The 13,987-nt window shown below is 49.9% G+C and overlaps 1 protein-coding gene across 1 annotated transcript; it reads right to left on the bottom strand.

The window, feature by feature from the left end:
• On the bottom strand, positions 1 to 13,448 carry Cela1 (chymotrypsin like elastase 1). The gene is made up of 8 exons (XM_075963564.1): positions 13,409 to 13,448; positions 12,653 to 12,735; positions 10,138 to 10,238; positions 8,621 to 8,746; positions 7,143 to 7,279; positions 5,720 to 5,865; positions 651 to 800; positions 1 to 66 (listed from the first exon to the last, which is right to left on the bottom strand). Exons 1-8 carry the CDS (start codon positions 13,446 to 13,448, stop codon positions 49 to 51), a joined length of 801 nt encoding a protein of 266 aa, XP_075819679.1. The 3' UTR covers positions 1 to 48.
• Positions 13,449 to 13,987: the final 539 nt, after the last annotated feature.

Raw genomic sequence — 13,987 nt, forward strand, 5'->3', positions numbered from 1 at the left:
ACAGAGCTAAGAACCATCTTGGGAAGGCCAGTGGACTCAGGAAAGTGTTCAGTTGGAGGCCATGACCTGAAGGAAAAGACAGTTATGTTCTCAGTCAGTCACCTCTTTCCACGCCTTTCCTCAGGGCCTCTAGCTGAGTATGGCAGTGCACTGGATTGGTGGGGTAGCACAGAAAGTAGGTGTCATATGTGACAAGACACCGCAGTGTTAGCCACATGCCCAAGAAGGGCAAGGGCAGATCTTGACATGTCTGTGAGCCAAGATTACGGAGCAAGGCTTCAGAATGTGTCTGTTGGCTGGAAGGCACAGTGACGCGCTGTGTGTGGCCCCACTACTGGACCGGCTAGGCAGTGTCTTCTGCTAAGACCCCTTCCATAAGTGAAAATTAGGGAGCACTTAAGGAAGGGGGGGCGCATGCAGTGCAGGTTTTTCTGCAGCCCCGCCCTTGACTTTGATTGAGCCACGTGTGTGCTTGATTCAGGTTAGAATAAACTGTAAACACACCGGGAGGTGTGTGAAGGGGAACTCTGGCTGAGGAGCTCCTGTAGGGGAGGGAAGGGAGTTAGGGAGACAACAGCTTCACCAGCCTGGGTTTTCCTGCCTAACCCAGCCAGTGCTGGATCACCAGGGAATCATTCTCAGGAACTCACAGTATTCATCCAGGAGATGTAAGCAGAGACTCGAGTGAAGACTGTGGGCTTCCTGGAGACGTTACAGCCCAGGCTGGACACAAAGCTGGTGACTCCGTGCACAGAATACTGGCCATTCACCAAGCAGTGGAGGGGACCTCCAGAGTCACCCTGTCAGAAGAGGAACAGAATTCTAAAACAGCAGCTCACCTCCTGCCCACCTATGCACCCAGGTACACACATGGACACACACACGTGCATACACACAGGCGCACACGTGTCCACACGCACACACATGCATACACACACATGCCACACACTTAAAAAACAATAACAGCTTAAAGTTCTCTGCACCACTGTGGAGAGAAAAGATAACAATAAGACATTGACCTCAAAAGTAGGAGGTTGAAATGAGTCCTGAACCCATGAGCAGAGGCAGGACATGAGTGAGTGCTGCGGGCGTGGGCGTGGGGGTGGGGGTGAAGGATGCGTGTTTAGAAAGGGAGGAGAGACTTCCATTGTGCAGGTGCAAAGGAAGTGGAGATCCGCCTGGCTTCCTCGGTGGGAATAGGGGTAGGGCGAGCTGCAGTTTGAGCTCTCCCCTTCCACATGGGTTCTGAGGACTGAACTCAGGTTGTCAGGCCTGCTGAGCCAGCTTGCAGGCAGGCTAGAACGCTTGCTGCTGCCTGCGCAGGTGGAACTGGATGTGGACGCCATGGCTTCACGCAGGCTAAGCACAACCCCCCCTTCCCCCTTCCTTCCCGCCCCACCCCCGCAACCCCTCTCTTTCTTTAGACAGGGCTTTGAGGGGACTGGAGAGATGACCCAGTATTTAAGAACACTTGCTGCTCCTGCAGAGACCCCAGTTCTGTTCCCAGCACCCACATGGTGACTTTCAACTGTCCATAACTGTGGTTCCAGGGAATCTATGTCCTTTTCTGGTCTCTGCAAGTGCCAGATATGTCCACAGTGCCCATACATGCACTGATTTTTAATTAATTTTTGCCTGGCGGAATTTACTTTTAAGTTTCCTTCCTTCCTCCCTTCCCGTCCCTCCTCCTCCTCCTCCTCCTCCTCCTCCTCCTCCTCCTCCTCCTCCTCCTCCTCCTCTTCCTTCTTCCTTCTTCTTCTCCCCCCTACCTCCTTATTTATTTTCAAGACAGGAGCCTATCCTGGATTTCTCTCTGTAGACCAGGCTGTCCTTGAACTCACAAAGATCTGCCTGTCTCTGCCTCCTGAGTGCTGGGATTAAAGGCGTGCGCCACCACCACCTGGCTGAATTTATTTTTAATTTTCAGTCATGGGTATGTGCGTGTGGGTACCTAGGGAGGCCAGAGAGAGTCTGGCCCCTGGATCTGAAGTTATAGGTGAGCGTAGCTTGTGAGCCACCTGATATAGGTGTTGGGTCTGAACTCTGGTTCTCTGGAGGAGCAAGAAGCATACTTAATGACTGAGCCATCTCTCTAACCCCAAAGTGCGTGTGTATGTGTATAAATACATACTAATATATTTAAGATATGGAGGCAGAGTTCAAAAGATTAGCTGAGCTGGACATGGTGACACATGCCTGTAATCCTAAAATTTAGGCATCTGTGAGTTTGAGGCCCTTTTGAGTTACATAGTGAGTTCCAGACCAGTTTGCACTATAGAGAGAGCCTCTGGGGAGGGATGGCGTGAATATAGTGAATGTCTGCTCTGGATCTTTCCACGATTCACTACTGAGTCTCATAGTCTCATTTGCCAACACAAGCAAGCAATACACTTAGCATCAATAAAAATTAAACTTAAAAAGAATAGCTCAGTTTGTAGGGTGCCTAAAGCAAGCACGGAGGCCCAAATTTGATTCCCAGAACCCAGATTTAAACAAAGAAAATAAAGCCCCCTGTAATCCCCGAGCTGGGGAGATAGAGGCAGGCAGATCCTGGACCCTAACCTCTTTTGTGAATTATGGGGTAGTAAGAGACCTCGTCTCAAACATAAAGGTAGACAGCGCCTGAAGAATGGCACTCCAGGCCGTCCTTTGCCCAAACACACACATTTGCACACGCAGACAAACACGCACAAAGAACTAGGGAAAGTGACCAAAAAATTCAAACTGGAGCCGATTCTTCAAAGATCTCACCATAACCCCGACTACTTAGAAAAAATGTTTTTAGATGACTGTACTCACATACAAAATACCCAAATCTCTCCTACCCACACCCTAACAAATTAAGGGAGATAAGCTAAGATTTCCTTTACGTGTACGAGGGTTTTGTCTGTGTGCATGTCTGTGCACTATGTGCCCACAGAGGTCACAAGAGGACATCAGGTCCCTTGGAGCTGAAGTTAGGGAGGTTATCTCTCCACTACACCCCCAACAAAATTTTGAGAATATTTCAGAACTGATGAATGGCAGGGAATTGAGCATATATAATATTATCGCTTTATGCTAAATGACAAGATAAAAGACTGGACAAGATGGAGGGTGTGGCTGGAGATTTAGGTCAGAAGTTCTGGAAGCTGCGGAAGAACCCAGTGTGGATGTAAGCCAGAGAGAGCCACGGATTCTAGAAGGGGACTCGCTTAGGACTGTGAAAACCTCAAAGGCCCACTATCGGGGAGCTCTGCAGTAAGAAAGGATCCAGAGACACATTTGTTACAAAGACTTCTCTGTGTGGAGAAATAAAATGCTCAGTTCTTCAGAACTGAAGGCCCCTGGAAGCAGAGGCACGCGGATTTGTTGGGGAAGGCTGGACTTGAGGAGTGAGCGGAAACCTAGGAGCCGGTGTGCTGTGCTCTAGTCTGTCTCTCCTTTAAGGTCTTGTTGTTATCGTTTGTTTATATTTTGAGACAGGGTCTTACTGTGTACCCTGGTTGGCCTTGGACTCTGATGACTACCTGCCTCTGCCTCCCCAGTGCCGGACTAAAGGTGCGCCACCACCGCCAGTATCATAGTGTTTAAGTTTTAACAGTGAAAATTGGAACAGCAATGGCCACTTTACATCCTGTAGTTCTTTGGGTTCACAAAATCCTTTGATCCTTCTGTCCTGTTGTAACTAGCACAACGGCCTCCTGCAAACTTCCCTTCCTCTTCCACAAAGCTGGACCTTGAAATCAAACCTCACTCCTGTGCTGTTGCCAGGACGGGGGAAACCCAGCCGGGAATTAACCCATCGCCTTTTAACTGGGTCTATGAGAGAGTGAAGCCTGTGCCAGCCTCACGGCCTGGAAGGACAACCCGTTCCCGCTCACGTAAACCTTTACGCCTTCATTTTCTGTAGTCAAACTGACTTCCTAGTTCATGAGTAGCCAGAAGCAACAAAACACAAGACCTGCCTGCAAACCTGTTCATGGGCAGGGGACACCCGTCGCCTGCAGCCTCCCCCCTCCCCCCAGTTAGAGCTAGCTCCACCTGGGCTCTGGCTTCACCCCTCCCTTCCTTACTGGGGTCATGGCCGTCCATTATTCTTCTGGGTCTCCAGGACACTTTCCTCTCTGCCCATAGCCACTCACACTCTTCCTCCCATTGAAAGTTCCATCTTTTTATGACTTCTGTCTCTAGTGGGTCTGTCCTCTCCCTCATCCAAGGCTCTGAAGCAAGACCCACATTCCCTGAAGAATATTTTTTTTACCCTTCCCTGTCAACTGTGCTTCTGCCCTCACCATCTACAGAGACTCTTGTGGGACAAAGAGCTGTCGTCCACCGGAGCCCCAGCTATGAGATGCCCTGTCAGTGTCCCCCGGTTTACAGATCTTATGGCATGTTTATCTCTTATGTCTTGGATCTGGGTGTGTTCTGTCTTCTCCACCCACCCCTGAAACACGCAAGCCTTTCTGTTCTTGTTGGTCTTTCCCAACCCACTACTCTTTCTTATTCTGCCACTTTTCCTTGGAACGAGGGATGACGTTTGTTCCCAAGGGCATCTCACCTGGCTTTCTCTCCCAAGCTTTATTATTTTATTTTATTTCTGTTTTCAAGATAGCATCTCATGTATCCCATGCTGGTCTTGACCTGACTTTTGTAGCCCAAGACGATTTTGATGTTCTGAGCCCCCATCCTCTCCCTTCCCAGTGCTAGGATTATAGAGGTCCACTTCCGTGCCTGTTTATGCGACACTGACGGAATCAGGACTTTGTTCTCCTGACACTGTGCTCACAGTTGAGGGAGTATCCTTTGGGTTTCTCCAAAGGTTCTGCCATAGCCAGCGACAGCTCAGCAGCCATGCACAATCAGGTAGGAGGCTGGGTATGACTTGGGAGCCTCTGATCCTAACTCACTCTAGCCGAAGGGAAAGACCAAGACTCCCCCTGGTCTTGTAAGCCCAGTGCCTTCATCCATCGCCCCTTGCTTTGAGTGGCTGCCCCGGGTTTTCACCAGGTAGGTCTTTCCTGACTGGCAGACAGGCAGTGACTGTCCGGGGGTCTCCATGTCAGTCATTGTCTTTAGTTTAGTCCCAGTGGTACAACAGCACACTCGGGTCCACAGTGCCAGCACGCCACACTGCCATGGTTTAATCCTCCCTGTTTTTCCTAACACCCAGCACAGCTCCTACATGTGAGAGACAAGCAAACGGGCACAGGATGAACTGCACTGAGCAGCTATAGTATGGTTTATTGTGGATTGATCTTATCTAAGCAGAGAATTCTCTGCATTGTGTAAGAAAGATTATAAAACTGCTTAGTGCAGGTTCCCGTGCCCTCCTGTACCAACTCCTGCAAACAGCCGAGGGAAGGGCAGCAGAGGGAAAGGTGTATAAGAAGAAGGGATAAACAAGAAAAGGGTTTGGAAGCTACCTTTCACACCGTTAACTACCACCATTCTCACAGGCACAGCCCCACAGCTACCAATAAAAGGATTTAGGTCACAAGTAACTTCTAAAGAATACACGCATGCGCACACACACATGCACACACAAACACAGGTGTGTCAGGCCACAGAGCAGCTTTTTAGGTAAGGATACTGAGCAAGGTATTTCCCTATTCCTTCCCACCTTGAGGTTCTGTGACAGAGTAGAAGGCTAAGTCTGTCCTGGGTGCAAGAACAGGCGAGGGACTGAGGGTGAGCAAAAGGCAGAGTGTCAAAGGGGCTCACACCTGTGTGCACTCACCTGGCAGCCTGAGCGAATCCCGTCCCCACCAGCACACACCATGGTCCTCTTCACCGTGGGGCCCCAGTAGGAGGAGCTGGAGCAGATGGCATAGTCCACGCTGGGCAGGTACGCCTGCTGCAAGGTCTGAGACACCTGCCCATTGGCTGAATGGGATGTCACATTGGAAGTCAGCTCAGGGGAGGACTCTTCCTTTCACATCTCACCAAAACTTCCCAAGATCTGGTTACCAAAACTTGGGGCTGGCTCCTCTCTGCTTGTGGCAGGTCATGGATTCCCCCCTCCCCCATGGAGATGGCAGCCACAGGTTCACTGTTCCCAGGCACTGACCCCCAGGCCTGCTTTTGCTTGTTTCTGCTCATGGACAACTTAGCTAAGCAATAGCATGGTCTCCATAAATTCTGCCTGTTCTGCGGCTCACACCAGAAGTCCCATAGAACGGAGCAGGGCAGAGCAGAAGAGGCACTGGGGCCACCAGGCCCTCTCCTCCCCCTCCTCTCCTTTCATTTTCTGGAATGCAGCCTCATTGCAATGCCTAGGCAGGCCTCAAACTTCCGGTTCCCCTGCTGCAGCCTCTCCTGTAGCAAATATCTTATTGCCCTTTCTCTCTTCTTCTTTCTCCTCCTCCTCTTCTTTCTTTCTCTCTTCTTTCTCCTCCTCCTCTTCCTCTTCCACTTCTTTCTTCTACAGGGTCTCACTGTGTATCTATAGCTGTTCTGGAACTCACTATGTAGGACAGGCTGGCCTTGAACTCACAGAGATCCACCTGCTTCTGCAAGTGCTAAGACCAGAGGCCTGTGCCACAGCTGGTTTATTTCCTTCTCGTAAGAGCTGAGTTCAGGGGCTGGAGACTTGCTCTTGCAGTGGACCTGAGTTCAGTTCCTAGCACCGGTCTGGGCAAACACCCTCTTCTGAACTCTGCTCTTCCTACACACGCAGACACGAACGTGTACACATAGCTAAAAACAATAAAGACGAATCATTTAAAAAAGAGCTTGGTACAGTTTTCCTTTATCTGGCACTTTTGAGTCTTAAAAGCCTTTGTGTCTGATGCTATTTCTGTAGGTCCTTAGAGTCCTTTCCTGGTACAGAACCACAGTGCTATTACAGGAATTGAGAGCTGGATTAGAAGTCTGTCTCTGTCTGCCCCTGCCTGGTTTTCCCAATAGACTGTGCTCGGGTAAGGCCTTGACTCTTCTCCAGGAACCCACTCCTGCCTTGTGGCTGTCAGGCTTCTGGGCTATCCTTAATGTTTCCACGTTCCTAACCAGCTCTGACTCAGCTGTATCAGTGATTTGATCTGTGGTTCCCTAAGCTGTTGTTCTCGGCTATAAATGTCTAGGGCCACAGAAAAAGAAGTGCTAGGAGCACAGAGGTTTCATCACAATCTCGGTGGTGTACGGTGGAAGTGTGCATGACTTACTTTGGGTTTTCCCCCAGCCTGTGATGTAGCAGGGAGTATTGTTAGCCAGGGTGCTTCCCTCCTGGGGCAGAACACCCAGCTGGATGTAGTTATTGAGTGGAACACTCTGGGCCAAGCGCAGCAAGGCGATGTCATAGCTGCAGGAGGAGAGGAGGTGTCTTACTCACGAGCAGGTCTGCGGTTCAGAGGATCCAAGTCCTGCTCCATGCACCACATCAGATGCCTGAAACTCCAGCTCTATGCCATCTGATGACTTCTGGTCCTGCACACATGTGAACACACACAGACACAGACACACAGAGACACACAAAACACACACAGAGACATACACAAAGACAGACACACAGACACACACAGGCAGACACACACAAAGACAGACATACACAAAGACAGACACAGACAGGCACAGACAGACAGACAGACAGACAGACAGACAGACAGACAGACAGACACACCCTTGGGACAAACTTGGAAGCTGTTGAGCTGCGGTACATTAGGTGTGCAACAGCAGCACCTATTGGTAGGATGTTGGAATTGCAGCCTGGCTCTGCTTTGCAACCTAGATGGGTGGACAGCCAGAATGGTAAAAAAGCAGGTGGCGTGGTCTCGGCTATAGAGTTCTCAAACAGGTACAACCCCTTCTGTGACCACAAGTTTTCTTCTAGTGGCGTGGATTCAACTACAGCCATAAGCATGTCAGGCAGACACTTTACCACGGAATTATGTCCCCATTTTTTGGCAGACAGGGGTTAGATGTTTTAGAGCCTGGGTCTTTTAGATCCCAGACTATCTTTGTTCTAGCTATGCAGCTGACATTGACTTTGAACTCTTGATCATCTTGCCTTAGCCTCTCAAGCGCTTGCCTTAGAAGACTGCCTGCTGAGGGCTCCCTAGCCACACGTTAGTGATTGCCTTTCCAAAACTTTACAGCCACCTGAAGACATTTCCTTGCCTGGTAAGTTCAAGGATATGGGTTCCTTCTCCTACACCAAAGTCAAACAAAAACCTAGCAAAAATTTTCTTGTACACATGAAGTATATTCTACAAGGTGAATAAATAGCAAAGACCAGACAAAGCAGTGTGTGGTGCTTTGCTCCTAGAATCCAGCACTTGGGAGGCGGGGTGGCAACATCGGCTACACAGTGAGTTCAAGGTCAGCTTGAGGTATATATGAGAGACTGTCTCAAAATATCAAAACCAAATTAAAACAGAAAATCCTCACATGATCAAGAGGAAAACCCATAACTCTGCAGGTACCCAGGTCCACTGGCTCCTGGCTGAGAAGCCAGCACACTGCCTGCTGCAGGACAAGGGGCTGTCTCCCAGGCTCCACCCACTACTCAACAAGGCCCGGTTACAGAAGCCACACACAAAGCTTCAGCCATCCCTCTATGCCCAAGGAGAGCAAGTGGAGGAAAGAGACCCAGGGGCGAGGCAGCCCCTGCCCCAGCCCACGGCCAGCTTAGCTTCCTGCATACCCTGCAGCCGCATTGTTCCTGTTCCAGTTGGGGTGCACCACAACCTTCTGCACACTCACTAACTGCTCCGTGCCATCGTTCTGGCTCAGGTTGTGATCTCCAACGGCCACACGGAAAGTCATCTGGCTGGGGAGAGAGGAGGAAGCCTGAGGATCTCTTCCCTGCTTGGAGAAGGGAAGAAAGTGGGTGACCGCTCACTTTGGGCCAGGAGCTCAGCTTATCTGGCCTAGACAGAGGAGGGCAAATGTCTTGGAAGGTGAGAATACAGCAAGCCTCCTCATTCCCTGAAGTTATCGACTCATGGCATTTTCACTTCATTAAGCTAACAGTGTAGGTTGAGTACGATGGTACTTGAAGATGCCTAGCTGTGGGGAAATAAATCTAGAGGTTTTACACACACACACACACACACACACACACACACACACACGTATGTATGTATGTATGTTTGTATGTGTGTGTGTGCTGTTGTTGTTGTTGGTTTAGACACTGTCTCATCCCAGGCTGGCTTCAAACCCTCAATCCTCCTGCCTCAGCCTCTTGTACCAGGGTTACAAATGTTCATCACTGTACACTGTCTAGACCGGCACCTCCTAAACGGTGTCCTGGACCAGCACTGTTAGCATCACTTAGAAACTTGTCGGGGTCTGGGGAGATGGCTCAGTGGGAAAAAGGCTCACTGTGCAAACATGAGGAGACACCTCTGACCTCAGCACCGAGGCAGAGATGTGTCCCAGGACCTCTCGGCCCAGCCTAACAAAAATATCAAGTTCTAGGTTCAGTGAGTGACTCTTTCAAAAAATAAGGTGGAGAAGTGATTAAGAAGACTTCCAGATGTTGACCTCTGACCTCGCAAATGCTCCTATGGGCAATCACACACCTATATACACTCGTACACGCATGCACGCCCCCCCCCGAAATGCAAGCATCAGGCATCACGCCGAACTTGCCATATCAGAACTCCGCTGAGTGGACCCTTCAATTGACTGTAATATCTGTTCAGATCCGGGAACTGGACAGGCAGGATAGTTCAGTGGATAAAGCTGTTTGCTGCGCAAGCGTGACAACCTGACTTCTACGCCTGAGACTGGAAAATCAACTCCACAAAGTTGTCTTCTGACCTCTGTATGGATATCATGTCGTGTGCCCCCTGCGTCATGCACACACACACATCCACACACACACAACAACAATACCAATAATGATAGTAACAATACATTCTAACTTTTTAAAAAGGAAATTTTGCTTGTTCCAAGGACCAGTACTCGATGGCGAGTCAGCATTTAAGTGTTTCCTTAGCTGTCAGCATTACTTTCCCACTTCAGAGAGACTGGGAGAGCAGAGGTCACACAGCCAGAAGATGCTGGAATGAGATTTGAATCTGAACCTGCTGGACTCCAAAACTTGTACTTTATACCATCCCTTCCATGACCCCCAAACACACGGGCTCGATGATGGTCCATTGCTAGTCCTCTCTGGAGAAGTCCAAAGGGGCCGGTCGCTTTCTGTTTCCTCACCTGTCCACACAGTGAGCAGCTGTCATGACCCAGTTTCGCCGGATGAGGGTCCCTCCACAGGTGTGGTACCATAACCCTCCATCACGGTACTGGAGGGAAATCTAGGAAAGAAGAAAGCATGGGGGGCTGGAGTCGCCCCTTCTAAAACTCCTGACATCATTCAAAACCAGCTCCCCACCCCCACCCCACCCCTCCCCAATTGCCCCAGACTGGCTGGAAGAGGCTATGTGGAATGCTTGCCCAGAAGAGGTATATAGTTGCTTCTGGGGTCAGCTGGACAGAGTCTCTACCGTTTGGTGACATTTGCTATGAACACATGGGAAAGTAAAGGCACAGTAAGCGCCTCAGGCCTCTCTCCAGTAGGATGTCGCTGCCCGTGGGCTTAGAACTCAGGTTCTTCCATCATCTCCATTCCAAAGGGAGCCGGGTGTTTCTCCTTCACCCAAGCTCTGCAGGTTCAGGTCTCCAGGGTCCTCCCTTCAATATCTTACAGAAGTACCCTGACCTCGTACACCAGGGAGTACTTAGAAATGTCAACGGAATATTCTTTGTTTGTTTTCTCTTTGTAATCAGTTTGTGTTTTCTCATATTACACAATAGATCTACTTCCGAGAATTGGGTTCAGATTGCTGTAAATTAAATCTAATTGTAATTGCGGTGATTCCTCCGGAAGCGTGGCTGTCGAGCAGCTAGCGTGCCAGCTTTATGTACTCATATCTGCAGCGAGTCGGACGCAAGTGTCCTGTTAAGGCTATGAAAACATGAGCCAAAGAAATTCACGCCTCTGTGTTTTTGGCATGTGGGCCTTACACTGCGGAGTGGTGGGTACGTGTGTGTTTTAGGGCATGTGAAGCCTTGTGGGCCCACCTGGCACACAGTCTGGAACTGTGTCACACAGGCCATCACAGGAATAACAACAGCTTGTGGGGTAAGGAAGTAACTCAGAGGAAGGAAGAACCTTTGCCATGCATGATGGAGTCCTGGGTTCAAGCCCTCATATTACAGAAGGAAGGAATGAAGTTTGGGTCACAAGTAAATCACTTACTATGCCTGATGACCTGGGTATAAATCCTTGAAACCCGTGTAAGACACTGGTGTGTTCCAAGGACATGTGCTCACCTATGTTCATAGCAGCATTGTTTGTCATAGCCAGAACCTGGAAACAACCTAAACGCCCCTTGATCGAAGAATGGATAAGAAAAATGTGGTACATTTGCACAATGGAGTACTACACAGCAGAAAAAAATAACGACATCTTGAAATCTGCAGGCAAATGGATGGATCTAGAAAGCATCATATTGAAGGAGGTAACCCAGACCCAGAAAGACAAATATCATACATACTCACTCATAAGTGGCTTTAGACATAAAGCAAAGAAAAACTAGCCTATAATTCACAATCTCAGAGACCCTAGACAACAATGAGGACCCTAAGAGAGACATACATGGATCTAATCTACATGGGAAATAGAAAAAGACAAGATTTCCTGAGCAAATTGGGAGCATGGGGGCCATAGGAGATGATAGAAGGGGAGGGGAGAGGAAGGGAGGAGGGGAGTGGAGAAAAATATATAGCTCAATAAAAACAACATAAACAAACAAAATAAATAAAATCTACCCCCCCCAAGAGTACAAGAAAGAAAGAGGAAAGGAAGGAAGGAAGGAAGGAAGGAAGGAAGGAAGGAAGGAAGGAAGGAAGAAAGGAAGGAAGGAAGGAAGAAACCGGTGTGTTCATCTCAGCACTCGGGAGGCAGAGGCAGGTAGAATCTCTCTGAGTTTGAGGTCAGCCTGGTCTACACTGCCAGTTCCAGGTCAGCTGGCCCCCATGCTGAGAACCTGTTTCATACAGCAAACTGAAGCCTGGACATGCTGGTGAGCAGCTGTGATTCCCAGCACTCTTGTGGTGAAGTGAGAGGGGGAGACAGAAGAGTGAGAGGGATTTTTGAGGGGTCAGTGAGAGAGCGAGGGGTTGGCACTAGCTTAGAGTATGCAGACAGCGGCAGAAGCATGGGAGGCCTTGCCACAAACATGGCGGAAGGCTCTATCTGTGCTGTGGAACTCGGCACTTTCTGTCTCTGTCTCTGCCTCTGTCTCTCTGTCTCTGTCTGTCTCTGCCTCTGTCTCTCTGTCTCTGTCTCTCTGTCTCTCTCTGTCTGTCTCTCTCTGTCTGTCTCTGCCTCTGCCTCTGCTTGCCTGTCTGTCTGTCTGTCTGTCTCTCTCTCTCTCTCTCTCTCTCTCTCTCTCTCTCTCTCACACACACACACACATGCACACGCACACACGCGCGCGTGTGTGCATTTGAGTAGGCACCCAGGACACTGGTATATAAGTCTCCTCCCCCAGGCCTTTTGCAATTCGAGTTCCACCTTAGTTTGGCCCCATACATCTTTAAAATTCAGAATTAGACAGCAAGTGAGCTGCTGAGGGTAAACCCAATAGACATGTAAACTAATTTTGGGGGCTACACATTATTATCTCTTGTTTGGGTAAAATCCTGGGCAGGGGGAAACACCCACCTGAGATGGCCAAGAGTTCCTCTGGGCCTCAGCCCCTCCGACCACCCGTGCATTAGTTTCTGGAAAGTCCTGGGTGCTGTGTCCTTTGTGGGGCAGAAGAAAAGGCACTGATGACTCAGCGTGGGGGCAGCCGGGCGGGGTCGGGGAGCGGCAGCTGGGCTTTGAAGACTGTTAGCTTTGTCTGCAAATTCACAGCTCTCCCGAAACAGGCCCAGGGGCCCAGCCCTGAGTTGTCTGTGCCCCTTCTGCCTCTTTTGAAAACAAAGCCCCGAGCCCCTTCTTTCTTTGGGGTGTGTAAGAACTCTGACTGGCAGGGAAAGACCTTTCCCAAATCACCAGGCTAGGGGCCCGCAGGTGCCTGCTCCTCCTGTCTCAAGGTCACCCTTCAGCTTGAGGAAACCCCTCCCATGCTTTGGCCAGATTCTCCAGGAGCTGCTGACAGCTGTCGAGCTGGCGGTGTCCTGCAGTTATGAGGGATGGTGGGGAACCCCCAAAGGGGCTACTTTATACTTCTTGGCTCAGGTACCTGTCACCTAGCAGGCACCTGCGTGGCCAGTCAGTGCCCCTCAGTCCTGCGTGGCCAGTCAGGCAGTGCTCCTCAACCTTGCCCGTCTTTTGCTTCGGGAGAGTAAGGATTCTGCTAGGCGTAGCTTTCCACCTTCCTCTGAGAGAGAGAGCTAGTCTGGGCTTAGAGACTTTTTGATCCTGCTGTTCAAATCCCCCTCCCTCAGAACTCAGGCCAAAGGATCCACTTACCAGACAGGACCAGGGAGGCGAGCACCAGAAAGCGCAACATGTTGCCGAGAGGGTAGCCCACTGCCCCTTGCCACGAGCCAAGCCCTCTTTATACCCCTCTTATCAGCAGCTTTGCTGACCTTCCTGCTGCCAGCTGGGCAGGGCTGTGGGTAGTGGGCGGGAATGCACAGGTGACATGGCAGTCCAAAGGGAAAGTGTTCAACTCGGCTATCTGCGCTTCAGAGACAGAGCAAGGTTGGCACTCAGTTAGCCTGTTTCAGTTGAAAAGCATCCAGAGAAGTAAGATGGAGAGAGCACCATGGAGATGGCTGAGAGGGTTAACAGCCTTTGCCACCAAACTGTTGACCCCAGTTCAGTCCCTAGAACTGACATGGTAGAAGTGAATGGAATCTTACAAGTTGTCCTCTGACCTGCACACACACACACACACACACACACACACACACACACACACACACATACACACATGCACACATACACATACATATATACACACACATACACACATGCACGCACACACACATACATATACACACAAATACACACATGCACACACACATACATATACACACACACATA

Source organism: Microtus pennsylvanicus, chromosome 2, assembly GCF_037038515.1.
Source record: "Microtus pennsylvanicus isolate mMicPen1 chromosome 2, mMicPen1.hap1, whole genome shotgun sequence".
Classification (NCBI taxonomy): domain Eukaryota; kingdom Metazoa; phylum Chordata; class Mammalia; order Rodentia; family Cricetidae; genus Microtus; species Microtus pennsylvanicus.

What these genes read in the sequence shown, in the direction of transcription:
- Cela1 (XM_075963564.1), bottom strand. Translation starts at nt 13,448, where the DNA reads ATGTTGCGCTTTCTGGTGCTCGCCTCCCTGGTCCTGTCTG. An exon ending in CGCCTCCCTGGTCCTGTCTG is followed by an intron (nt 12,736 to 13,408) that starts GTAAGTGGATCC and finishes TGCCCCACAAAG; the next exon opens with GACACAGCACCCAGGACTTT. An exon ending in GGAACTCTTGGCCATCTCAG is followed by an intron (nt 10,239 to 12,652) that starts GTGGGTGTTTCC and finishes CTTCTTTCCTAG; the next exon opens with ATTTCCCTCCAGTACCGTGA.